A 27,811-nucleotide genomic window follows, 5' to 3' on the forward strand; every position below is an offset into this window, starting at 1 on the left:
CTGAGCCTCGATTTCTCCACTGGGGACAGATATCGACACTTCATGAGCCTCCCGAGTCGACTTACTCTGTAGGTAGGTGCAGTGCCTGGGGGCCCATGAAAATGTTTTAAATTCTTCATTTTAAATCTCCATCCATTGAAGGATCTGGCCTATTTCTCTGATTCCTCTTAGTCATTTTCTGCACAGGGAGCAATGGTGTCTGGGGACATGCGGGGGGACCATCTCTCCCATCTCTATCAGAGACAGCACCCCACAAGTGCCTGAATCCCTGGGCCAGCCCCTGAGGATTTGGTCTCCTCTGATCTGGCTGGGGTTGCATGTTTGCTGCCCCATGGAGAGGGGAGGTCTGGGGTGGGAGCCCGGGGAAGGTCAGGATTGGCCACGGGGGTGGCTCCTGATGGCCATGTCATGGGTGCGTTTTCTTTTCCAGAACCCCAGAGATGAAGGGTCTCCTCGCACTGGTCGGGCTCCTGGCTTGTAGTAAGTGCTGGTGTCATTACCTCCGAACGTGTGATTTCCCACCCTGGAGGGACAAGAGAGTAGTAGAAAGGGGACCGTCCTCGGGGTCACAGAGTTCTGAGATGAATCTCGGGCTTGGTTGGTTGCTCAGGGTCACGCAGGCTGATGTTCTGCTAGCCAGAAGAGCTGTGGTGGGCTCAGGAGGTGGCGAGCTGACGCCGGGCTGTGCCAGGAGCTGTGGCTTATGAATACAGGAGGCAGGCTTTGTACTTCCGCCCTAAGCAAAGGAAACAAAAAATAAAACCAACAACAAAACCAACCCCCTTATACAAATATTCTGTCCCATAATTTTACATCTCCATTCAGGCCTTCTACACACCCACCTCCCAGCTGGAGGGCAGGGATGGAGGGGGTTTGGAGGATGGGGTTCGGCAAGGGCCTCCCTGCAGCCCCAGAGCCCAGTCATGACACGCATGGGCTGTCCTGCTCTGTGATGGCTGGACAGGTCCCTGGAGACCCCAGGAGGAGCAGCGGTCCCCATGCAGGGAGGGAGCCCCCCGCCCACTGCAAAACCCTCAACAAAGCAATTTCCCCTCCAGCCTCAGTCCCCCAACTTGTAAGATGAGGGAGAGGGCGTCCACGCTCTTTGGGTCCCTTCCTGCTTGAGATTCTGGGTTTAAGGTGTTAGTTGGGGGATGGGAGGGAAGGATGCATGGTAGGAGTCAGGCAGTGTCTGTCTGTTTCCAAAAGATACCCTATTAATTCTACTTAATTTTGGGCCTCCCTGGTGGTGCAGGGGCTAAGGCTCAGCACTCTCAAGCTATCCCCAGCCACTGTGGCATGACTTTGATCCCTGGCCAGAGAGCTACCCACATGGCACAGCAGACCTCTCCTGTCTCACCTGCTGCTCCCCTCAGCAGTGTATTTCAGTAGATCTGCCTGTTCTGTTTCCCACTCTGCCTCTGGTGAGTCCTCTCATTCCCCGCACCTCTGGCCCACACTCTAGTTCTTGCATGCATGCATGCATAAAAGCAAATCTTTAAAAAAAAAATTGATTTAATTTTCCTGGTCACTTACCATGTACCTGCTGCCATGCTCAACATTTACATACATTTTTATTTGAACCCTCATGACCACTCCAAGAGGTGGGTGGTCATTTTAAGGCCCCCTTTGATGAGGGAACTGAGGCTGGCAGTGTCTTTCCACATCACCTGGGAGTTAATGGCAGGACTTGAACCCAGACTTGCCTACTCTCCACCACGGCTCTAGCCTTACTTCCCTGTTCTGCTCCCGTTCATGGGGAGAATAAAAAAGGGACACCTGGATCCCTCCAAGTTCCAGGAGGGAGAAAGGGCAGGTGTCTGGGGAAGGGTGCTGGGCAGGTGTGCGGGGTTTCACCGGAGGGCCTGGGCTGTCTTTCAGGTGTGCCTGCTGTGCCCGGGAGCTTGCTAGACCTGAAGTCAATGATTGAGAAGGTGACGGGGAAGAACGCCCTGACCAGCTATGGCTTCTATGGCTGCTACTGTGGCTGGGGTGGCCACGGGACCCCTAAGGATGCTACCGATTGGTGAGCTGTGGCCTTAACTGCTCCTTATCCTGTAGTCTATGCACCATGAGAGCCCATTTAATTCCATGTCAATTCTGGAAGATGAGTATTAATAAGTATTAATGTGCCATTTTATAGATAAGACGACAGAGTCTCAAGCAAGTTAAGTGACTTGCCCAAGATACATCTAGTAACACCCCAAATTTGAGGGGCCTTATGCGTCATTGGCCTTATGCATTATTGCTACATAACAAGTCATCTTGAAATGGTGTAAAGTGCTGAGGACAATTTATTAAGCTAATGGAGCTGCCATTTGGGTGGTGCTAGGTGGGCTGGGTGGTCTTTGGCTCTACCCGGCTTCAGCTTGGGCAGCTCGCTGGAGGTTGGACCACCCACTTTCCAGATGGCACACACCATGGCTGGCCCCCTGTTGGAGGGGGTGAGAGTTAGTCTCTCCTGTTAAGGTTGTTTGGACTTCCTCGCATTATTTATTTATACAAGCACTGGGTACAGTCAGAAGCGCGGGAGGGTGAGAGAATTCACCAGAGCCAGAGAGGGGAGCAGAACAGGCAGACCGATGAAGTACACTGCTGAGGGGAGCAGCGGGCGTGGCAGGAGAGGTCTGCGTACCATGTGGGACCATCGCCGGCAGCTGGGGATGGAACCGGCACTGCAGAGGCTGCAGGCAGCTTAGCAGCCCAGCGCTCAACCACTGTGCCACCAGGGAGGCCCCCAAGACAAAGCATTTTTATGCAATTCTATGGTGTCATGCTCACTAGTGGAGGTCATCACAAAGGCTTTCAGAGGGAGGGGATCTAGATTCCATTTCTTCATTGGAAAGTGTCAACATTCCGGAACATGTGAGATGGAAAGTATTGTTCTTAGCAAAAGGTGACTTGCTGAGTTAACAATTGGGATGCTACTGGACCCAAATAGTGGACCAGGTTAATGAAATGAATGGATAGCAGGAGATTGGAGCCAAGTTCTTTGAACTGCAGTGGGAGTTTACAGACAAGCAAGGACAGGAAGCTGGAAGGGTCCATGTGGCTATGGATTAGGGCTGGAGGCTTCAGTATGAACTCCTGTTTAGCCTAATATAGAGGCAGATGTTTACATATAGAAATATGTACAAGTATGTGTGGATATACAGGTTAATGTACACATACCGATTTAGGTCCTCCTTTAAAAGAAGTAACAACCCAGTGGCAATGAATAGCACTGAGTGCCCAGATTTGGTTCCAACACACCTTGGAGAAGCGGCTGATTCTAGAATTAGGAACTATGCAAGATAAGTCTGGGGTATCTTCTAAGGCCAAAAAGTAAGAAAGTACTTAGACAAAAACCAAATCTGACATTGACAGGAGGATGTGAAAGAGCACAAGGGGCCAATTGAAAAAACTTCCAAAGCCACAGCTGGAAAAATCGGAGCAAATAAACAAACCCAGAACTTCAGTCTTATAATGAGAAAAACATCAGAGAAATCTCAGTTGTGGAATGTCCTATAAAACACCTGGCCAGAACTCAAAACTGTCACGGCCACTAAAAACAAGGCAAGTGTGAGAAACTGTCACAGCCAAGAGGAACATAAAGGTAGGAGAGGGCTGGTGGCCTGGGGGTTATGTCTCAGCACTATCACCCTAGGGCCTGAGTTCGATCCTGGCTTGGGAGCTGACCCACATGGCACAGCAGACCTTTCCTGTCTTGCCCACTGCTCCCCTTGGTAGTGTATTTTAGGAGATCCACCTGTTCTGTTCTTCAACCTGTGTCTGGCAAATCCTCCTACCCCCCTCCACACCTTTCTTTGGCCTGTACCCCAGTTCTTCTACATAAAAAAAAAATAAAACACAAAACCAAAAAACAGATGTAAAAAAAGAGATAGAGAGAGGACAATTGATTGGCGTTCTGGATGGAATCCTGGGAGAGAAGAAGGAAATTAGGTAAAAACTAAGGAAATCTAAGTAAACTTTTTACAATTAATGAATGAATCAATATTGAGTAATTAGCTAATGTTTATTAGTAATATTGTATGTTGCTGTTACATTTAAGTTATCTTTTGTTGAAAGAAATCATCCTGGATCCATGAATATTTTTAAGCATAGGTCTTCTTTTAACAGAAAATGAAATTCAAAATCCTTTATCAAACTTAAAAAATTATTAGTTATTTATCAATCATGGTTTATTGATTTTAACAAATGTATCATACTAATATAAAATGAAATAGAGTGTGGGGCAAATGGAAACAATCTGTACCATCTTCATCACTTTTAGGTAAATCAACCAATTATTTTTTTTTTTTTTAAGATTTATTTATTTATTTATTTATTTATACAAGCACTGGGTACAGTCAGAAGCGTGGGAAGGTGAGAGAATTCACCAGAGCCAGAGCGGGGAGCAGAGCAGGCAGAAGGACCCAAGTACACTGCTCAGGGGAGCAGCGGGCGGCAGGAGAGGTCTGCGCGCCATGTGGGACCCTCCTCCGGTGGCCGGGGAGCAGCCAGGGATCGAACCGGTGCCGCAGAGGCCGCGGGCAGCTTCGCAACCCAGCGCTCAACCGTTGCACCACCAGGGAGGCCCTCAACCAATTATTTTATTTTATTTTTTAAAATTTTTTTTATAGAGGCATTTTTATTTATTTATTTATTTATTTGTTTATTTGCTTGTTTTGTTTATACATGCACTGGGTACAGTCAGAAGCGCGGGAGGGTGAGAGAATTCACCAGAGCCAGAGCGGGGAGCAGAGCAGGCAGAAGGACCGAAGTACACTGCTGAGGGGAGCAGCGGGCGGCAGGAGAGGTCTGTGTGCCATGTGGGACCCTCCTCTGGTGGCCGGGGAGCAGCCAGGGATCGAACCGGTGCCGCAGAGGCTGCGGGCAGGTTCGCAACCCAGCGCTCAACCGCTGCGCCACCGGGGAGGCCCTCAACCAATTATTTTAAATGCAATCTGCCCCATCTAGTATACTGGGAATTTGTTTTTTGCTCATACAACAATTCAATATGAGTCACATATGATTCCAAGGCCCAGTTTCTTCCCATCTTGTGGTGCTGCCATCCAACATGGCCTCCGAGTCCTTGCCTGGGTCATTTGTATCTGGCTGAGAGATGGAGAGAGACAGAAAATGGAGGAAAGCCTGGGACATTTTCAGGGGTAGATCTGGAAGTGGTGCACATCACTTCTATCCACACTCTTCTGGTCAGAACCTAGTCATGTGACCACGTGTAGCTGCAAGGGAGGCCGGGAAATGTAGTCTCACCCTGAGCTCAGGAGGAAAGCTGGTTAGTGAGCCACTAGCCAGTAGGGCTACTAGGCAGCCCTAGTGGAAGAGCAGAGAAGGGCTCAGTCACATTATTGGATTCTTCCCTGCTAGACCACACCCAGCCAGGTGGGCTCTGCTTCCATAGCTCCCCCTTCCACTAGGGATCTAGTGCAGTCTCCTGCGTTGGCAGGTGCTGTTGGCTGCATGACCACTGCTACGGGCGGCTGGAGGAGAAAGCCTGCAGCATCCGGACACAGTCCTACAGATACAGATTCGCAAGGGGCCTGGTCACCTGTGGTAAGGCTGGAGCTTCCCATTTGGGCCACTTGCAGAGTCTGGGTCTCTGTAGGTTCTGAGGTCAGCAGCCCCTAGCGGTCAGTCTATATCTTGGGGAGCAGAGCAGGGCGGGAGAGGGGCAGGATTCCTGCAGATGATCCAACCTCCAGGGAAAGGGTGAAAACATCATAGGCTGAACCCTCATGAGATGCCACATGCTTTGCTTACTTTCTGTTACTTGCTCCCCCAAATACCCTGTCCAGTGGTGTCCCTCTTTTACAAGATCCCCAAACTCCATCTAGCCAATGCACACAGCAAGAGCCTGGCTACAGGCTCAGGTCCTTCTGAGTTCTAGCTACGTCTCAGGATGGTGCCTCCCTGTGAAGAGAAGTGGGGTTCCTCCAGGGCAGGGCTGGCTCCACCTTCAGGCTAGGTAGGACATGGGAGGGAGGACATGGGTATGAGCGGTCTCCCTGGCCTGAAACATCAACCTGGGCAGCAGCTGAGCCTCTTCCACCAGGCTGTGCACCCCTCCCCCACCTGTGCCTCCCTTATCAGCCAGAGCTTCTTCGAGCAGGATGCAGACCAGGGGGCCTGCTCAGTTAGAATCAAGCGAGGGATCTATATCAACAGGGCGTGGCCCTCCCTCCCTCATTCTGATCTCTGTGGTGTTGTTTGCAGAATCTGGGGCCTTCTGCCAGGTCCAGCTGTGCACCTGTGACCAGAGGCTCTCCTATTGCCTGAGGAGGAACCTGCGGAGCTACAACCCTCGTTATAGATACTTCCCCAATGCGTTCTGCAGCTAGTCAAGCGGTGGCCTTGCAACACGGCTCACCGCTTGCCGTCAACCCCAGCCTCTGGCCTTGTTCTTTCTGGGCTTGGAGGACGGCCCTGCCCTACTGCACCCTCTTGAGAGTCCCAGAGAGTGGCTCTAGTCGCAGCACTCACTCAGGAAAGTCGGGGTCCCAGGCCTCCACCCGGCAGCTCGCCCTTCTGTGCTGAGGCTCCAGGTCCACTATCTCCACTTCTAAAGACGCTCCTCTCTTCTGAAGGAAGGTTTTCCAGGGATGCATTTACTTTTAGCTTCTACAGCTTAGTTGTCATGGCCACCCTCTAGAGGACTTTTGCCCAAGTAGAAGAAGAAATTGACTTCATAAATCCCCCATATAGATATTGAATAATATTCACTCTCAAGACTAATAAAAACCACACAGGCATTCTCCTCTGCTGTCGGGGGTTGCTCTGCCTGTCTTCTGCCTTTGGGGCACTAAACCCAAATTTAACCATGTTCTTTCCGAGGTAGAAGGTACAGATTAGCCAATGGGAGGTTTTCAGGGGTGAACGTCAAGCCCTCTTTGGGGCTCCTGTCCTTGACCTTGGGGGTCAGCCAAGCACAGGGCCTTATTCTTTCTTGAGGATTGGGAGGTGATTGGCAAGCGGGCCTGAGGGGCCGTATAAGTCTCAGCATGGCTTCTTCTCTGGATGTGTGGTCTCAGGGCTGTGACTCAAATGCTGTCTTTAAAAAAGGCGAGAGCGGCTTCCCTGGTGGCGCGGGGGTTAAAGACAGCACTATCAAGATATTGCCAGCCACTGCAGCACGAATTTGATCACCGGCAGGCCTGGGAGCGATCCACATGGCACAGCAGACATCTCCTGTCTCTCCCGCTGCTCCCCTCAGCAGTGTGTTTTGGTCAGTCTGCCTGTTCTGTTCCCCACTCTGTCTCTGGTGAATCCTCTCACCCCCACACCTCTGGCCCATACCCCAGCTCTTGTATGCATAAATAAATAAATCTTAAAAAAACCCTACTTATCTATCAATTCATAAAAGAAAAGGCTTTAGAATACCAGACTGCAGGGAGAAAGGCCCACTCCAAAGCAAAGGTGGATCCTTTCCAAGAAAGGCCCGCTGGCTTTCCTATACCAACTGACGCCAAATAACCACATAGCAAATGGGATCTGTATTTTAACACTTCTGACATTGAACACTTTCAAAGTGTCATTTTATATGATCAACCTGAATAAACTAGTGTTTTAGGAAGTTTGCTGTGGAATCATATCTATATTTAGTAATGTAATACAGAAGGAATGCAAAGGTGTCATCTGCTCACCAATTATTATTATTCTTTTGATCAAAGCCATTTCCCAAATCCATTTTGAAATAGACACATAGAGGAATCAGAAGCATCGCTCTTAATGCAGTTTCTCTTTAACTGAAATACTCTTTTTTTTTTTAAGATTTATTTATTTATGCATACAAAAGCTAGGGTGCAGGCCAGAGATGTATGGGGTGAGAGAATTCACCAGAGACAGAGTGGGGAGCAGAACTGGCAAATCTACTGAAAAACATTGCTGAGGGGAGCAGCGGGTGAGACCGAAGAGGTCTGCTGTGCGATGTGGGTCAGCTCCCTGGCCTGGGATTGAACTTGTGCTGTAGTGGCTGCGGATAGCTTCATAGTGCTGAGTCTTAACCCCTTGTGCCACCAGGGAGGCCCTGACTGTAATATTCTAGATGATGGAGAAGAGGCCCTGCTGAGGCTTCTCCTTTCTCCTCAATGGGCCTGTGTTACAGATGGTTCTCCAGAAGGTGCCAGCATGTCCTCAAGGGCCACAGAATCACAACCTTCCTCCCTATTGACTTGTAGGAAATGCGGTTTTTCAAAAAAATTATGTCTATTTAGGTAACATGAATTTACAACACTGTTTATATTTTAGGGGTACAGGTTCACTCCTCTACAAATGTATGCTATCACACCATGCCTCCCCACCATGGTCCCCTGGGCTCCCTCCCCCTTTATGCCCTCTGGGAGTTTAGTTTTGTCTGTTCCTTTGTTTTATTTCTTTATATGCCACATATGAAAGAAATGGATCACCCGGTATTTGTCTTTCTCCTTCTGACTTGTTCAATTAGCATAATCCCTTCCAGTTCTATCCGTGTCACAAATGGCAATATTTCATCTTTTTATAGCTCTGTAATAATTGATTGTATATATTCCATTGTGTCTTCTTTATCCATTCATCTGACATGAGGCACTTAGTTTGGTGCCATAGCTTGGCTATTGTAAATGTGCTGCAATGAACATAGGAGCATAAATAACTCTTGCAACTAGTGTTTTTGTTTTCTTTGAATAGATACGTAGGAGAGGGCAGAAGATATGTCCTCTTCTTGTATTTAAATCAGAGAATATCAAAAGGGGTTCATGATGCAGCAAGAATAGAAATGAACATGACCCAAAGATGGGTGAACTTAGTATTCTCTTTTTTGGGGGGAAGGGGGAGGTGGCTGGAAGTCATTTGTTTTAGGTGATGCAGATATAATGGCATTATATTAGGCAGAAACATGATTTTGCTATTGTCTTTAGTTGGCAGTTAAGAATGATTGGAAGTGGTGTGTGTGGGTGCCACATCAACAAGGGTGGACTGTCACGGATCTATGTCACTTAGCCTTGCAGAAACTACATTTCCTAATATTTCCATCCCTGTAGAATTCCAGGGTTTTCTATGTAAGTTACCATATCATCTTCAAGTAGAGATAGTTTTACTTCTTTCCCAATTTGGATTTGTTTTATACTTTTCTTGCCTAGTTGTTCTAGTTAGGACTTCCAATGCTATATTGAATAGTAGTGGCAAGTGTGGGCATCTTTGTTTTGTGCTTGATCTCAGCGAAATTTGTACAGAACCACAAAAGACCCCATACACTCAAAGCAATTCTGACAAAAAAAGAATGGAGGTGTGACTCTCTTATACTTCACACTGCACTCTAAAACAGTAGTAATCAAAACAGTATGATATTGGGATAAAATTGACACACAGATCAATGGAACAGAATTGAGAGTCTGAAAATAAAAGCATGGACAGTTAATCTACAGAGGAGCTAAGAATATACAATGGAGGAAGGAAAGTCTCTCGAACAAATAATGTTAGGAAAACTGGACAGTCACATGTAAAAGAATGAAACTTGGCCACTATCCTATACCACACACAAAATTAATTGAAAATGGACTTGGATATAAGACCTGAAATCATAGAATACATAGGAGAAAACCTAGGTAAAACTCTGTGACATTGGCCTCAACAGGATTTGATTATAGCAGCAAGGGAAACAAAAGCAAAATAAACAAATGGAATGACATCAAACTAAAACAATTTCTGCTCAGCAAAAGAAACTATTATTAAAAAGAACGACATCCCACAGAATGGGAGAAAATACTTGTGTGTCAGTCATCAGACAAGGGGCTAATAGCCAAGATAACAAAGACCTCATAACAAGAAAAGAAACAACTCAATAAAAAGTGGGCAGAAAATGGAAACAGACACTTTGCAAAGAAGATGTACAGATGGTGAACAGGCACATGGAAAAATGTTTATCATCACTTATCATCAAGGAAATGCAAATCAAAACCACAATGAGAGGGCCTCCCCGGTGGCGCAGCGGTTGAGCGCTGGGTTGCGAAGCTGCGCGCAGCCTCTGCGGCGCCGGTTCGATCCCCGGCTGCTCCCTGGCCACCGGAGGAGGGTCCCACATGGCGTGCAGACCTCTCCTGCCGCCCGCTGCTCCCCTCAGCAGTGTACTTCGGTCCTTCTGCCTGCTCTGCTCCCCGCTCTGGCTCTGGTGAATTCTCTCACCCTCCCTCCCGCACTTCTGACTGTACCCAGTGCATGTATAAACAGACCAGCAAACAAATAAATAAAGCATGCCTCTAAAAAAAAAAAAAAAAAAAAAAAAAAAAAAACACAATGAGATACCAGCTCATACTTGTGAGAATGTCCTATGCCGAGACAGAAGCAACAGTGTTGGTGAGGGTTGGAGGAGGTGGAGACTGGTCCAGCCCCTGTGGAAAACAGGATGGAGCCTTCTCAAAACATTAAAAGCAAATCTACCCCATGATCCAGCAATTCCGTTTCTCATTATCTCTTTGAAGAATGTAAAATTATTAATCCAGAGGGAGATATGCACTCCTGTGTTCATTGCAGCACTATTTACAAAACAGTTGCTATGGCAACCTAAGTGCCCCATGGCAGATGAGTAGATAAAGAAGATGTGGTAGAGATACAGAATGGAACACTGTTCAGCTATTAAAAAAATGAAATCTTGCCATTAGCAACAACAGGAGTGGAAGTAAAAGGGATTGCACTAAGCAAGTAAGTCAGAAGAACATGTACTGGATGATTTCACTCAGTGGACTCTAAATAATATAAAGAAACAAAGTAAAGGGGCTAACCTAAAACGATCCCTAGAAATCTGGCTGTAGAATGGAGGCTACAGGTGGGGATAGTAAGGAGTAGTGGGAAGAGGAGGGCCATGGACTGTGGTGGAGGGTTATTGGTGTGGGAGGCTTTGGTGGTGGGCATGGTGTGGGAGCGCACAGCTGAAGAGGTAGGAACCCACACTCCTAAAACGCATACAGTGTTGTAAACTATCATTGCCTCAATAAAATAATTAAAATGAAAAAAAGTGCTAATCCCCAAACTGAATCAGAACTTCTGATCTGAGGTTTGGAGACCTGCATTTGTGAAAAATGTTCCCCAGGTGATGCAGACAGGGGTCAGGTGCGGGGACCCTTGGAGGTTATATAGGTGAGCAAAGCTTATTTGACACACTTGCACAGTTCCATGGCTATAGCATGGGGACAGCCACACAGACTGGGCCAACCTGTTGTCCTAGTCCTAATTTTACCCATTTCTAAATTTGGAGCTGTGTCCCCAGGGGTGAAATGCGAAATGTGCTAGGTGTGTCCCTAAATAAGGACAGAATTATATATCACCACCCTCGTCCACCTAACACATACACATTTGAGAACTTTCTCTTTTAATTAAAAATGGATGTAAGATACTTTTCATCTTTTCTGATAGAACACTTTCTTTTTTTTTTTTTTCAATTTTTTTTTTTTTTAATTTTCTAGAGGCATGTCTTATTTATTTATTTATTATTTGTTTGTTTGTTTGGTTTATACATGCACTGGGTACAGTCAGAAGCGCGGGAGGGTGAGAGAATTCACCAGAACCAGAGCAGGGAGCAGAGCAGGCAGAAGGACCGAAGTACACTGCTGAGGGGAGCAGCAGGCGGCAGGAGAGGTCTCCACACCATGTGGGACCCTCCTCCGGTGGCCGGGGAGCAGCCGGGGATCGAACCGGCGCCGCAGAGGCCGCAGGTAGCTTCGCAACCCAGCGCTCAACCGCTGCGCCACCGGGGAGGCCCTAGAACACTTTCTTAAAATGTGTTATTCACTTCTCTGACCTTTGAAATCAGAATAGAACTCCTGCAACTTGATTACTGACAAAATCTCTCCTTAACCAAACATCAGGCTTTTTTGCTGGGCCCTGTCCTTGGGCCTTGTCCTTAGGAACAGAGCCTTATTGAGTTAGCTCAGAGGGAAGCCCACACTTTCCATGTCTTATCACCTTCCATATCTGATGAACACTGCCCCCCTCCAACTCCAACTGATATACGATCACCCAAGAATCTTGTTGAGTTGGTTTAGCCAGAACCCCTCCCTGTCCTCCATCCTTGGAATTTTCTCTTAGTAACTTTCCCTCCACTGATCTCCCATCAATAACTCAATTATAAATCCACACGGTATCAAACTATATTCAGAACCCGGTCTAGTTCTGTATGACCTCTCTGCCTCCCCCTACCCCCCACTGCAATCATTTCTGCCTAAAATTGCTTTTCTTGCTTTCATTATTGTCCATCTCTGTTTTTCTTTCACATGACCTGTTTCTGGAAGATTCCTGGTCAGTGTTTGTTCCTTTGCTCTGACCTACCCATTATTCTATAGTTGCAAACATTTCAGTACCAGCCAGGAGGAGCTGGGGAGAATGCAAGATGAATCTTACACAAGAGGCTCCCATCCATCAATTCCAAACTGATAGATTCTGGGAATTGGCAAACAACTCTTTTATCAAGTCAGAGGACCCCACATCACAGGATCTGAGGATTGTTTGGTTGCTGTGTCTGAAACTTGGTGAGTCATCAGTTCCAAAGAGCTGATTTAATAAATTGGGAATGTTGCATAATTGGTTTTCTGTAAATCAAAACGAGCCAGCTGCCAGACGCTGAGATTACTCAGGTTTCAATAAACTTGTTGGTGGTAAACCTCGAAGCTGTTATTATCTTCTCCAGGGATCGCTTGATCTAGAGACAGTTGTGTGATCACGTGCTGCATCCAGCCCAAGTTCTAACATGCTTCATTTTGCAGACTTTCCCTGCACATGGAACATGCCAACCTCCTAACATGTTTTGCTTTTCAAATCCATGATATTCAATAGGTGCCTCAAACAGACCATTTATCAGAGTGGGAAGCTGAGGCAGAGAGAAAAGTGTCTTGCTTAATGTCACATGCAAATTAGTGGTGCTGGGACTTGAACCAGCTTCCCAGACCCTGAAGTTTGGGGCAGTCCCCCAGCCCTGACAGGTTCTCTGTGGAAGCTTTGCACCTCCTCATGGCAACAGGGACTTCTTCAGGACTGGGACTCAAGAGTCCTCTGCCTCTTCTGGTGCCCACACAATAGAATGTGCTTCACTGTGGCTCCACTGAGTCTTCATCTTAACCTATAAAAGAGGGACTGCCAATGTCCTATCCGGCACATGAGAATTGAGCCTTAGACATGAGTTCAATCCCCAGCTGGCCAGGGAGATACCCACATCGCGCAGCAGACCTCTTCTGTTTCACCCGCGGGGCTCCCCTCAGCAATGTATTTCAGTCAGTCTGCCTGTTCTGCTCCTGCTGCACCTCCCCCTGCAGTGACCTTTAGGGCTAACCGTCCCTAGGTCCGGCTGGGCAACCAGCGCGCAGGGGGAGAACAGCAAAACCCTACCTGCTGCACCCCCCCCCCCCCCCCCCCCCCCCCCCCCCCCCCCCCGCGCAGTAATCTTTAGGAATGGCTTTCCCCACGGTCCCTAGATCTGGCTGGGCAACCAGTGCTGGGGGTGGGGTGGCGGAGAACAGCCTGAAGCAGAGGAAGTGCAGCGGAAGTTCCCTGAAAAGGCAGAAGCCTCTGGTTCATAGTTTTTGTTGATTTTGATTTTCACTTTCTTATAGTTATTCATTTTCCTGGTCCCTTATTTAAGTTTTCTAGATTCCTGCTATGAGTGAGACCATCCGGTATTTTTCTTTTTCTTTCTGGCTTATTTCGCTGAGCATGATCCCTTCCAGCGCCATCCATGTTGCTGCAAATTGCATGTGTTTATCTTTTTTGAATGCTGAGTAATATTCCATGGTATATATGTACCACATCTTCTTGATCCAGTCATCTATTTTTGGGCATTTGGGCTGTTTCCAAAGCTTAGCTATTGTAAAAAGAGAATGAGGTGAACATTAAAAAAAAAAAAAAAAGAAAAAAAGAAAAAGCAGAAGCCTATCAAAAGACAATGACCACCAAGAACCACTACAAGAATGCTAAAAATCTTATCCCGTCTTCCTAGAACTACAAACTTTAATCCCTTATCTGTCTTTCTAAACTTCCTTCTTTCTTCTATAATGGTCATTGCTTGTTATGTAGATCACCTCCCTGATGGTGATAGACTGAGCCCATGAGCAAGCTGATTTCATTGATATTCATTGTCCCTGTGCTTTTGGAAAACATATATATACTGGTCACAAACTTAAAGAAAATTACACTCAGATTTTCACTCTTGAAGTGTGTCTGTGTGTCATTTCTTTCGCCGACGCCCTGACCACCCTGCACGCTTCTCTCAACCCTGAGGTGGCCTCATCGTCTACTGCTGTGCTGGTCCGCGGCATGCTCCCACTCTGTCTTTGGTGAATCCTCTCACCCCCCACACCTCTGGTCTACATCCCAGTTCTTGTATGCATAAATAAAAAAAAATAAATTGTTAAAAAAAAAAAGAGGCCAAGGACTTGCTCTAGGAACCATAGCTGGTAAGCCGGGCAGAGCCTGCCCTTGTGGCTAAGGGAAGGTGCTATGTCAGTGCATCTGCTCCTGGCCCGAGAGGACACCCAGTTGACTTCAGTCCAGCCTGGTTGTTGTTCTAGGAGGGGAGAAGCCCCAGGCAGCTCCTGGCCCCTCAAATGAAGGTGACAGTCGGGTGACATAGCTGAGGAGGGACCACTTCCCGGGGAGCTGCTTGGTTATGCCATCGAGCTCGAGCAAGCTTGCCTAAGGGAGGGTAAGCCTGCGGGGAAGGAGGAAACCTTCATTAAAACGATGATGGGGATGCTCCTCCACCACTCCTCAAGCCACAGCCAGCACAGTAACCTCACCCTGGGCTCTGCCCTGGCTCTCCACGCCAGCCCCAGCACGAAATGCTCTCTAGACATCTGTCATTCACCCCTCACAGCACCCATATCATAATTCCCCTTCATAGCTAAGGAAATAGGTTCAGTGCCCAAGATCCCACGGCTGGGTTATCAGGAGACCTCAGAGCTGGTGAGCTTGCGGTGGGGCCCCGAGCCCACACTCTTGACTACTCTGCTGGCTCACATCTCCCGTCAACCTCTCATGGGGACCATTTACCCCACTGAGTCCAGATGGACATACGTTTGTGCCTCTTAGTTTAGTTATTTTTCCATTTAACATGAGCTGGGTCACCTCTGGTCACTTCATGGTGAGGAATTGCAGGCTAACGTTGGGAGGAAAACTTTTTTCTACCCTCTTAAGTTCCTAACCAGGAGCCTGTGAATTAAACCAATGACAGGCAGATTAAACAGGAGAAAAGATACATAGTATTTATTAATACTGACACTCACAGAAAAGAAGTAAAGGAGTCACTAGACTTGGGGGCTTACATGCCCTTTTAATAAAAGAAACAAGGCATGAACTTCTAGGGCTATCAAATTGCGGGGAAATTATATGGGGGAAGCAATGGATGATAAGGGCTATTTTAGAGAGATCTGTTTATGCAAACTCATCCTGGTGTTGACTTCCCATCTTTGATGGTACCAGCTGCTCTTCTCTCCCTAGTGTCTGGGGGGTGGGTGGGGGAGATGTCTTCCTCCAAGAGAAATTTATATCCTGCAGAGGAGAGGGCAAGGAAATCTCCCTGCCTCTGTCAGTTCTTCATTGCCTCAAAGTAATCTTTATGCCAAAGTGGTATATTTCCGATCTCCTTCCAGGCCACAGAGCAGAGGAGTAGCAGAAGCAGGCCTGTAGCCGGGTGTCCTAGCTCCCAGCCCAGGGTTCTTTTTTCCCCGGCAGCATTTGGGATCCCCAAGAACTCTATGTCCTGCATCCCCCATCTCCAGAAATGACTACAGTGTCACTGGCTTGGCATTTCTCCCGGTGAGAAACTTCCCAGACAAGAGGAAGCTAACACTGGCTTGCAGAGAGACTGAATCAGTCCCTTTCCATTTTCTTTCAATCCTTAGGCCCCCTCAAGGCCAAGGCAGTGTTGGGGTGTCCTCAGCACCTCTCCAGCATTGGCTGGTTCATTCAACAAGTATTGATCATCCACCTATTTCCATTCTTTTTATTTTTATGGTCACTGTTGTTTATGACAAGGGGTATGGGCTTCCCCTGTATCCGTGACCTGTTTCCTCCTTAAATAAATTTATTTAGATTTTTTTTTTAAAGTAAAGTAAAAGTGGAACTTTAAACCAAATGCTGGGCCAAATCTGACACGTAAGAGACTGGGTTTGGGAAGTGTATCCTCATCTCTTTTAGCTGAGCACAGTGGGGGTGGGCAGAACCGAGCTGGCGAGGAGTCTGGCCTAGAGTGTGGTCTCCAGTCCTGGAGTGAGCTGTGCCAGCCCAAGAGGGCAAATCTTGGCACTGGGGCCTTATCAGTCGTGGGGATTAGGCCATGTCTGCTCCAGGTGCCCGGTGCGGGGGTGGGGGGTGGGGTAACAAGGAATGATAGCGGACAGGGCCTGTGATCCTCAGCCAGAGGCACCAGGTTCTCCAGCTGTGCTTGTTAGAGATGCAGGTAGCCAGACCCTGGGAGGCCCAAGATCCTGCGTCTTAAATGGACTCCTTCCCCGCCTGGGGACTCATGTCTGCAGTAAAGCTTCAGAACCGCTGCCTCAGCCAGGGCATCATCTGGTTGGGAGAGGCAGCGTCCGGGACTGAGCGTGGTCTCTTTTTCCCTGCCTACCTCTGTCACGTCTCCCTGTGTGAGTTCCCTTGCATGAGATATTTAATTTTAACTTTCTGGAAAATTAGGCCAAAAAACCCACCTGGCAGGGCCATGTATAACGAGATGTAAATGAGAAGCTGTATACAGTCATGTCCCTAGCCACTGTTCTGGCTGTTGCAGTCCCTCTGCGGTCAGAAAATATCTTGAGCATAACATATTTTGAGAGACAGAGGCCACATACACGTAGCTTTTATGACGGTGTATTGTGATGATTGTTCTATTTTATTACTAGCTTTTATTGTTGATCGCTTGCAGTGCCTAAATTTACAAATTAAATTTTATCATAGGCCTGTACATGTCAGAAAGTATTTTATATACATACAGTATGATGCTCTCTGTGTTTTCAGACATCCTCTGGGGGTCTTAGACCCCAAGAGGGGGGCACCACTGCATAAGGGTCTCAGCACAGGGGGCCCAGGATTGGCATCTCCCCAGTTCCCTCTTAGGAAGCCAGAAGCCACCATGGCTGAAACTTCTCCTTCATCCTCCTGTTTTGCAGTTCCCAAACCTGGGGTATTTGGGCCAGGGAGGGGCACTCAGCCAGGAAGTTTCATAAGCCCCAGCTTTGCTCTGAGGTTGGGGACGCGGTGTCCCTCCCTGCGGCCAGAGCTTCCGTCTAGAAGACCATGATGAGAAAAGCAAAGGGCTGAATGAGTGATGAGAAAACTATTGTTCCAGAGCCGAGAATTAAAGAGGGCAGGAGACAGAAGAGGGTGGGGAGGTGGTTGCTTCAGGTTGGGAGGGTGGGGACCTTTGTCCAAGGGAGGGACTTGACAACTGACCTCTGTGACAGAAGGGGGCCATCTTGCCAGGGCCCATGTAGAGCCTTCCAGAAGAGGCCCCGAGGCAGCCAGGCTTGGCCAAGGACCTAGAGCAGAGAGAGAACAGAGAAGAAGCCCTTGACTTTCTCTGACCTGAGTTGTTATAAATGTTTAAAAGCTCTTCAAGAGATTTTAAATGAAAATCATATCATTAAGTGAAAATCACATGAAAAAAATGGAGGCTCGTAAGTTAGAGAGCCAGCCAGCTCCGGCTCTGCCGTGTCCAGGCTGCCCCAGGGTCAGGCCGGCTCTCGGCTGACCTCCATATTGAGCAAAGTCGTCAGGGACCCCAAGTGCCAGTGCCTCCACTCCCCTTCAGAGGGGTGGGGCACACTGAGATGGGGATGGAAGGCAGGAACCCCAGCCCCATCTGCACGTGGCAGCAACAGGAGGGTGTGCGGAAGGGACTTGGGTGTTTGGATAAACAAGGAAGTGATGTCATCCACCCCTCATTGCCCTGGGCTGGGCTGGGCCCCTACACACACACAGGAGGAAGCCTGAAGCCACTTGACCGGAGGGTTGGATCAGCTACTTGGGTGGGAAGGGGCTCTGGGCCGGACAAAGCCCTCCAAAATGTGAGGTCCCTATTGGAGTGCGGCTGTTACTGCAGTGTGATGGCTACTCCACGCCCCTCTCCCCCAGGTATCTGCCTTGCCTCGCTCCTCCCTCACCTCCTGGTCCCCGGGTGTGACGATCCCCTTCCCCCAAGGGACACCCAGGGCTGAGTCACCAACTGTCCCAGACGAGAGTGTAGGAGGTAGGGTGAGACGTGGCCTTGGAGCCAGGGGGATCTGGGTTCAAATCCCAGCCCTGTCACTTATCAACAAGTGACTCATCCTCAAGTTTCAGTTTCTGTAGCTGGAAAATGCACTGTCCCAGGGAGAGTGGAGAGGAGTGGGCGAGTGGTTACTGCAGGTGTCTGGTATCAGGGGCTCAATGCTGTCACTCCCCACGCAGTTTTTCCTGGAGGCAGGAGGAATCACAGTGATCTTGTCCTCCACGCAGGCGGAGACTAGACCTGCCTGTGCCTTTTATCCAATGTCAGTCATTGGGAAGTAGCCCAGAGTGAGAACTCTGGGTGGGAGGGTCTGTCCTAACTCTGTGGACTCTGTCCGTTGCCCTGAGATCCCACCAAGAGGCCCAGTCACCTCTTGATCCAAAGTCCCAGATCTTTACCAAACTAGCTTCATTCAGTCATTCAACAGGTATCTGCTGACCCCCTACTATGTGCCCATAGGCCCTGCACTGGATGCTGCACTCCCCAAAGGGAGCATTCCAAGCACAGCCCTGCCCCTGCTCCAGGCCTGAGCTTGCCCGTCCAGCCCCAATGGCAGCCACCTGCCTCCATCCTCTCTCAGGGATAAACAAATCTTGAGGAGTCTAAACCAATCAGGGTGATCCCATCATCTTGGGCCACTAAGGTTTGAGGGACCAACCCTCAGGGGTGATCTGCTGTGTACAGGAAGTACTTTAAATGAGGCCCAGGAAGAGACAGCAGTGGACAATTACCCCTGCTAGAGGGCATTGTTCTTGGCTTGAGGATGATCCTGGAGCCTGGAGTTGCTGGCCAGCGTGCAGAGCCAACCCAGTGAGGGCACCAGCCATGGACAGGGAAGTAACTGGATGATGATGTCATTATCAAGCCACTAAAGAGCCACCTTCCTTCTGGACTGCTTGTCATGTGAAGTCATAAATGCCCTCTTTGTTGAGGCTCATTGAGTCACAGTTTTCATCTGGAAGCTTCCTGACCAATACAATGGGACAGGGCGCCAGGAAGCAGAGTGGGAAGAGTCTGGGGGAGGAACCTGCCTCTGCTTTTGCTGGTTGTTTGCTCAGGAGGTTCCTGTCCCCATTTGGAGCCTCGGGTTGCTCAATTGGAAGATGGAGATCACACACTCATTCCTGTCACAGAGCCACAGAACCTGGCCCACGGGCGCTCTGCTGGGCATGTAGGGACGCCAGCTCTTGGCAGCAGGTCTTGTGTAAATGGATCTGACACCGCTTGCATGGTCACAAAAAATGGAGAAGAATGGGCTAGAAAGAGCCGAGCATTGATTAACTATTTTTTTCCTCCTAATTTATTTTGGGAGTGACTTCAAATACGGTCACCAGGAAACAACAGTAACACAGGTAATATTTGAAGAGGGATTACCGTGTTCCAGGCACTGAGCAAAGAACTTAATATCTATTGATCTTACTTAACACTCACACTTGTCTTGTTTTCTTATTTTCATCTATTTTTCACACTGAGGTAACTGAGAATCCTCGTGTAAGGTCACGTGACTAGCCAGCATATTACTTGAGCTTCAACCCAGCTCCCATAATTCTTATTTTTTTAAAGATTGATTTATTTATTTATACATGCACTGCGTACAGTCAGAAGCGCGGGAGGGTGAAAGAATTCACCAGAGCCAGAGCAGGGAGCAGAATGACGAAGTACACTGCTGAGGGGAGCAGCGGGCACGGCAGGAGAGGTCTGCTCGCCATGTGGGACCCTCGCCAGCAGCCGGGGATCGAACCAGTGCTGCAGAGGCTGCGGGCAGCTTTGCAGCCCAGCGTTCAACTACTGCACCACCGGGGAGGCCCTCCCGTAATTTTTAATTCTTGCTGTGGTGCCTCACATGAACCACTGAGCTTCAGGTAGAAGGAAAATTGGTTGGCCAGCTGTTTTACAGATGTGTGTCGCAGGCTGGAGCGTATGGGTGGTTCTTGGTGCCCTAGCCCCGTTTTGCTAGAAACACAGTTAATCACATATGAGTGACAGATTGTTGATCTTTATATGAAAAAAAATCATCCATCCATCATCTAGCCAGCCAGCCAAGCTCCGTCCATCCATCCATCCATCCATCCATCCATCCATCCATCCATCCATCCATCCATCTAAAGTCAGTTTCCCTAGAAACCAAGCTTGAGATGAAGATTCTTGTGCAAGTGAGAGATTTATTGAGAAGGAACCTGTAAGGGAACAAGGAAGACAGGCTAGGCCAGGCCCAAAGCTGAGCAAAGAGGTGCCTCCAGACTTTTAGCCTAATTCTCCAATGAGTTCAAGGGCAGGCAATGCTGGTCCTGCATAGAGGCGGGGGTGGGGGGGGGACAGGCAATTACCCCTCCTTGGTATTATACTCCCTTGCCATTAGTTCGAGGTGGGTGTGGTGGGGTGCAGAGGCTGGGCAAGGCAGCTCCTAGAAGACAAGAGTTATGCTTAACAGAAGGAGTCAGACGTGAGCTCTTGGCAGCCAACGCCTGGCTTAGCTCGGGGGTGGGGCATTGGGCCTGGAGGGGATCTGGGTGGGACACCCATCGCTTATACTGCAACCCCCATCTATCCACACTGGGATCATTTGATCCACAAGCATTAATTGAGCGCCCATTATACACAGGGGAGCAGAGGAAGCAAAGAGGAAGCAGACGTGGTCTCCATCCTCTAGGAGCGTCAGTGTAGTGAGGACAGGAGGGTTCAGGGAAGCCCAGACAAGCCACAAGATGTGGTTTGTAAGCTGCAGACTCATAGATGCTGGGGGTACTGGCAGGAGGGAGTGAGCCCGTGAAGCGGGGTGCAGGAATGAGGCAGAGGCTTTTCATAGGAAGCAGCCCTTGCACTGAGGAGCTGGGGAGGGCTAATCCACCTGGAACAATAGGCAGGCAGGGCTTCTCAGCAGAGGCCGCTGGGGCAATGCCTGGGAGCTGGCGGAAGGGCCTGCGGGACACGTGGGCTGTGCTTGTGCACTGGAGCCAGAGCAACCAGCTGGCGTTCCACCCAGCCCTTTGCCAGGTTTACGGAGCCCCTTCTTGGTTCCAAGCACTGTGCTGGACACTAGGGACACAGCTGAGTCTCAGTTGCACCCCCGGCTCCCCAACACAAGGACCTCCAAGCCCAGGTCGGCACAAGGACACAGCACTAAGTGTGTGGGTCCCGAACAGGTGTGAGCGGCCCCATCCCAAGGAGGGGGAGGACATGGGGTGTTGGGAATTACCCTTTGGAGAGGCCACTCAACGTAGCTGGGACAGTCTATTGGAGGGGCTGAGGCTGGGCCCAGGAAACCCGGAGTGGTGGAGGGCAGGCCACTTCGCTGCTTCACCCCCCACACCCTGCCCCCACGTCTGCTGTTTTGGCCCAAACAAAACATGATCCCTGGGCTCCTGGTCTGGGCTTTTCCTAAGCTCCCATTCTATGCTCAGAGGGTCTGGAAGGTCCTAGAGGGGCAGCAGGGGTGGGGGAGAAGCCGAGTCCCTCCCTCCACCAGAGAGTGTTTTAAAGGAGCCAGGCTGGTTGAAGGGTGGGGGCTAGATCCCGGGGTGCACAGCAGCATCCTGCTGGAGCTTCGGAGCGCAGAGTGGGAGGACTGAGCGGGAGGATGGCACAGGGGGATGGGGCGGTGGGCAGCTTCTCTTAGCACTCAGGGCTGGGGCCCTTGCAGCGGGGCCGCCAGTAGTAACGCCAGCGCTTCTGGTAGGTGTCCAGGTTACGCTTCAGGCAGAGGGCCACCTCCTTGTCGCAGGCGCACAGCTGCTGCTGACACCAGCTCCCCTTGGTGGCTGTGGGGAGGAGAAGGGGGCTCAGTGTCCATTCCTCCCTGAGGCAGGGCCGGGGCTGGGGCCTGGAGGAGGCCCCTCTGTGGCCAAGGCAATCTTTGCTAGCTTCAGGGCACCCAGCACAGCTGCCTGGACTCTGACTTCTTGACCCTGAGCATGTGCCATGATCTCCCTGAAAGCTCCTTCATGTGGCCATGCACTCGAGAAGCCAGTGAGCACCTGTCAGGTGGCGGAGGGGGGCAATGGGGTTGGGGGTGCAAAGAGTGATTAAAATAGACATGTAAGAGTCACACTTGTGGGGGTGGCAGGTACTCAGAACCACACGTGACTATCAGACACTAGCGGAAGGTTGGACAGACACAGAGCCACGTGTTTGCAAAGAGCAGGGTCTGAGTCGGTGCAGGGGAGCCCTTTGAGTGGAGATCTGAAGGGTCTGCACCCCATTAGGGAAAGCAGCAGTGGGGGGGGGGCAGGGCTCCAGGCAGAGGGAACAGGAGGTGCAAAGTCTCTGAGCCTCCACGAGGGCCCGTGGGGCTTCAGTTTCATTATGTGAGAATAATGAGGCATCATGAGAATTGCTGCTTAAGGTAAGAAGGTAAAGGGATCATATAGTTAGTGCGCAACAAATTGCGGGCCTTGTTATTAAAGCCTCAATTGACAGGATGAACCCATTCAGTTCACGGCCCTAGGACCTGCTACTGTCCCCTCGCCGGTGAGGCTGGTTCCAGCCCAGGTGAGTGGCTGTGCCGTGTGACCCTGGGCAGGCACTTCTTGAGTCTGTTTCCTTGTCTGTAAATGGCGATCAGGGCAGCTGGGCCTGTGTTGGGCTGCTGGGAGGCTCAGCCGTGAAGGAGGCCGTGACAATCACCTCGTGGCCTGTGCGGTTTGTCAGGCCCGCACTCTGTCCGCCAGCCTGGTTCCGCCTGCTCTCCTTTTAGCTCTTGCATTCACTCTATGGGGTAGGGTGCTACTGTTTCCTGAGTTTACTGGTGAGCACCCCGAGGCTCAGAGAGGGCTAGCAACATGCTCAAGGTCATAGAGCTGGCCCAGGGTGGGCCTGGGATCCAAGCAGATCCTGAAGGGGTCAAAGTCGCCACTGGCCCTCTCCCTACTCCCTCCTCCATTCCTGCCCTTCCTCCATAGGTCATTTGGACACGTGAGAAAAACAGAGAGGTCGAGTGATTTGTGCATCGTCACAGAGTAAGAAGACAGAGGGTGCCAGAACGCCCTTCCTCGCCTCCACCTCCAGCCCCGAGGCCCAGGCACTCACAGCACTGGATGTTCCCCTCGGAAATGTTGTACTTGTAATGGTCCCAGTGAATGCGGCACTGATGGTGCCTCAGGTGGGCATAGCAGCAGTCATGGACCTTGCAGCACCTGGGGAGAGAGGGCAGGAGTGAAGGAGGCAGGGGCACAGTTGCGCGATGGGTCCTTGGCTCAGTCTGCTCTGGTTGCCCCCACCCCAGAGGAGAAAACTGAGTCCACTGTCAAGGCCGTGGGCTCTGTTCTTGTGTCATGCTAGCTGACATGATGATCAAGGGACTCGACGCACCAGGATCCTGCTTGATCTACAATTCCCTCTTAATCCTCACTACCATCTGGTAATGGAAGTATTAGTATTACTCCCATTTCACAGATGAGAAAAGTGAAACTCAGAGAGGCCAAGCCACTTGCCCAAGGCCACACAGCCTGTCTGTGATGGATCAGGGAGGTGACCCAGGGCCTGGCCTGTGCTCAACCCCCTCTGGCTGATTCCCAGGGTGGTTGTGAAGATCACCTGAGGTGATGGTGAAAACCTGCATGCAGGGGCAAGTGGGGCATGTGGGTGGGTGTTCTAAGAAGATGGGGCTTGGGAGTGCAAGGGAGGCCTCCAGGGGACTCCAGGATTGTGTTGGCTCTCAGCTGAGTTCCTAGCGGTAGCACAATGATCATGAATTCCTGGAATGAGGGAGGGGATGGAGAGGCAAGGGAGAGGCGGGGCAAGAGTCCAGGGGAGAGGAGAGGACAGAACTGCTGCCAGGGCCTGCCAGGAGGGGTTACCAACCAGTCCGAGGCGTCCTTGGGTTGGCCTTTGCCGCCAAGTCCACAGTAACAGCCGTAGGGCCAGTAGGAGAAGAAGGGAATCTTCCCGGTCATGTGCTTGATCATCTTGTTGAGGTTCAGGATCCCACTCTGGGCTGGAACCACACCTGCCGAGAAACCCAGCAACGGGGGAGGCACGGATCTCAGCCCTGGCTGGACCCAGCCTTGGTGACTGCAAACACCACGGCGATGAATAGAATGACAGCGAGCGCAGGCTTACCTCGGTCTCCTCCTGATCAACTCATTGATCCCATCCACCCCATGAGATAAATACTGTTTCTTTTTTTTTTTTTAAAGATTTATTTATTTATTTATACAAGTCAGAAGTGCAGGAGGGTGAGAGAATTCACCAGAGCCAGAGCGGGAAGCAGAGCAGGGAGAAGGACCGAAGTACGCTGCTGAGGGGAGCAGTGGGCGGCAGGAGAGGTCTGCGCGCCATGTGGGACCCTCCTCCGGTGGCCGGAGAGCAGCTGGGGATAGAACTGGCGCCGCAGAGGCCGCGGGCAGCTTCGCAACCCAGCGCTCAACCGCTGCGCCACCGGGGAGGCCCGAGATAAATACTCTTTTTGTCATAAATAAATTCTTTGGGAATTACAGGGTAGACGTACAGAAAAGTTGCAAGGATCACACAGAGGGTCTTCAGGTGCCCAGTTTCCTTTACTGTTACCACCTTACATAATTGTGGTACATTTATTAAAACGAAACAGCCAATGTTGGCACAAGGAATTCTTTTTTAATTCCCATTTTATGAATAAGCAGCCCTAGGCTCAGTAAATTGCTCCAGTCCGCAGTGGCTGGGCTCGAAACCCAAGGCAGTCGTTTCATCCTCCACCTGTGGATGCTGCATTTCCATTCTATAGGCAAAAGAGTAATTGGGCCTTAGGCTCCTTCTGGAACCCTCCACCCCCCCCCCCCCACTTCTGCATCCTGGAGCAAACGTGGCTCTCCTGGGAGGCAGTGAGATTTAGAAACCAACGATTTTCATGTATATTTTTCATTTCAGCCATAATAGCTGTTAGTTAGAATTGACCATAAGGGGAATTAATTTTATTGGAAGAGAGGGAAGCATTATGCTGAGTTAGGAGAAATAAAATATATTGAGTCAATGAATTCAGGGAAGACTTTGGGAGAAATAGACCAGATAGGAAGGGGGCTGAAATGTGCATGTATTTCCTGCGATGATTCAAGAACTCAGATGGAGCCAGCTTCTCAGGGAGTCTGGGATGCGTAGGCCCCTGGTTATGGAGCCCCCAACCTCAGGCAAAGGAGGGAGGCTGGGAGGGGCGTGAGTCCTACGCTGGGGGTTGTTAGGGTGGGAGAGAGGGCCTGGGAGGGTCCAAGGGCAGGGCCACAGCAGATGCCCCTGGGCTGCAGCCTAAGGTGATGGGGTGGGGTGGGGGGTGCAGTCTGGTCCACACAGGTCTGCTGTGTCCCAGCATGGCCCGCTGGGTGGAGATCATGTGGCCACCTCCTGGTTGACAGTGGCCCTAGCTAGACGGGCTGGGCCAGGGGCAACTTGCTGAGCCTCAGCTGTGCTGCTGAGGGATGCCAGGCTTCCAGATCTCCAGATTCAGTGATGAGGACCCTAAGGGTAACCATGGCAAAGAGGCTCAATCCCTTGAGGGCCACCCGGGACTACGTTCAGAATCTTGCCTTTTGGGCCCCTCCCCAACCCCTGTCTTTCTTCTGCCCCAAGTCTGGCTCTTTCCATTTCAGCTCAGAAATCCACAGTCACACCTGAGCGATACGGCTCTCCCTCCCAGGCAGACAATAAATTTAATTTGTTTCACTGTACTCTGGGGAGGGCTCTGTCATTTTACAGTGAGGCAACCCCAGCCCTGAAAAACCAAGGAGCTCAATCTATGGATACGGGTTTAGGTGAACTGGTTTAGCTTAGAAATTCCTGTCTTGGGATTTCCCCATCCTTGGCTGCCAACGGGAGGAAGGGAGTCCTTTCTCCCAACAGTTAGCCAGAGGGACTGTGGGAGGGCACATTCTGGAGGCTTCCTCCTCCTGCACACTCCGTGTGCTGAGCTATTATGTGCTTATTATTTCTACTTGCTAAACACCCTGAGTGTGTTTTCTCATTTTCTCATTCTCATTTTCTCGTTGAACACCCCAATGAGGAGAATGCCCAAGTTACAGATGAGGGTTCAGTGAGGTAGGGTGATGTGGCCATGGTTGCACTGCAGGGAGATGCTGGTGCCAGCCCTTGGTGTGTTTGATCTTTATCTATATTGCCTTTAGGTCTGAGAGGTGAATTCCTGCAGCGCGATTGCAGTTTTCCTAATGGTTTTCACTGTAACCAGGAAATAGTTTCCTTTTATGAATTTTGAAGTCCCAGAAGAACATAAAACCACATTTAAAAATGCAAGTCCAAGGCAGCCCTCCTGCCCGCCTGTGACTATGCAGGGGCCTCTCTTTTTCATTCTCTTTTTCCTAATAAAATGTAAATAAGAAAGAAAAATACAGTCAGAGCTTTCAGTCTACAGTCTACAGTCAGAGCTCTCGAGATGGATCAAGAAGCAAATAAGCCAATTTGCTAAGAACAACAGTTTTACATTTGATCTGCTAAAGACAGAAAGGAAATGGTCCCATTAGCCACCAATAGTTAACAGAATCCTCTTGGTTTCCGGCGAGGTAGTGGACACAAGAGAGTTCTGAGAACACGGAGCTCTGTGGAGGTGAAAAGATGTGATTTATGGGCCCAGGGAATAGGGGGGAGTAAGGTGAGGTGGAGACATCCATTTCTGCAGCTTGTGTCCAAAATGCCAGCAGACCCCAGGCCCAAACCTCGACTTCCTCACCTTCACAGTGTCCAGAGGGACACACAGCTTGGCCAGAGCGAGCTCAGGCTGAAGCCACTGTGCTAGGCAGCTGCTGATAGTTCCTGGCAGAGGCCAGGAGGACTGGGGTTCTGGGGACTCAGGACACTGGGGATCAGAGCAGTCACTCCTCTAGGAAGGAGAAATAGGGCCGACCTGCACCCCTGCTTCCCTCTTAGTCTCCAATCCTGTCCCCACTTACCAGCAAACATCACCAGTGCACACAGCAGGGGAAGTTCCATGATCCCAGCACGGAGCAGGAGAAACCCTGGAAGCCCACTTCTCGTAGGCAGCCCCTTATATCAGGGACACCCCCCCCAAGTGCAGCCTGCCCCCGCCCAGCTCAAGTGGAGGTCACCCATGCTCCCCCTGTTTCCTCTTTTCTGACACGGGGGAATTTTATTTTTGATTGCGAAAGAAATACATAGTTAGCACTGAAGATTTGGAAAACATAAATAAGAAAAATATTTTAATTATTTAGGAACTCATCGAGCACCAGCTACATTTTTTCCTGAAATACATTTGACATGAGTGAGCCTTGTGTCAGGCGATCTTGGTGAGTTGATTCCTTTGCCTGTTGTGACGACCGCTTTGGGTGGTCCGTCAGAGCCTCGTCCCATCACGTGATCATCACCCCTTTCAGTGACACAATTTATTCTCATCTCTAGAACAGTCGCAAGCTCTGGGCAGTGAGGGGGCACATGGCACATCTCAGCTCCCCCACACCTGATGTCATTTGGGCAAAAGTCATGAAGACCACAAACCCTTTGTTGATGCCAGAAGGCTTATCCCTAGAGAAGACAAGCTATTGATGCTACAAAGAGGCCTCAAAACCAGTTGTCCCAATACCCAGAGCCCCAGGCACCTCTGCAAGGCAGGATTTGGGGTTCCAATGCTGGCTCCAGCTCTTACAGCCGTGGGGC

General features: G+C 50.0%; 2 protein-coding genes across 2 annotated transcripts; one reads left to right on the top strand and one right to left on the bottom strand.

Moving 5' to 3' along the window:
• Positions 1–440: 440 nt before the first annotated feature.
• Positions 441–6,341, top strand: LOC311177015 (phospholipase A2 group V-like; the record flags this gene model as incomplete). The annotated part of the gene is made up of 4 exons (XM_084242722.1): positions 441–480; positions 1,882–2,026; positions 5,450–5,556; positions 6,217–6,341. 4 exons carry the CDS (start codon positions 441–443, stop codon positions 6,339–6,341), a joined length of 417 nt encoding a protein of 138 aa, XP_084098848.1.
• Positions 6,342–21,838: 15,497 nt separating this feature from the next.
• On the bottom strand, positions 21,839–27,142 carry LOC311177016 (group IID secretory phospholipase A2-like; the record flags this gene model as incomplete). The annotated part of the gene is made up of 4 exons (XM_084242723.1): positions 27,091–27,142; positions 24,026–24,170; positions 23,252–23,358; positions 21,839–21,984 (listed from the first exon to the last, which is right to left on the bottom strand). The coding sequence occupies exons 1-4, from the start codon at positions 27,128–27,130 to the stop codon at positions 21,839–21,841; spliced, it is 438 nt and encodes a 145-aa protein (XP_084098849.1). The 5' UTR covers positions 27,131–27,142.
• Between the last annotated feature and the right edge of the window lie 669 nt (positions 27,143–27,811).

This window comes from Talpa europaea, assembly GCF_964194135.1.
Source record: "Talpa europaea genome assembly, chromosome: 9".
Taxonomy (NCBI): domain Eukaryota; kingdom Metazoa; phylum Chordata; class Mammalia; order Eulipotyphla; family Talpidae; genus Talpa; species Talpa europaea.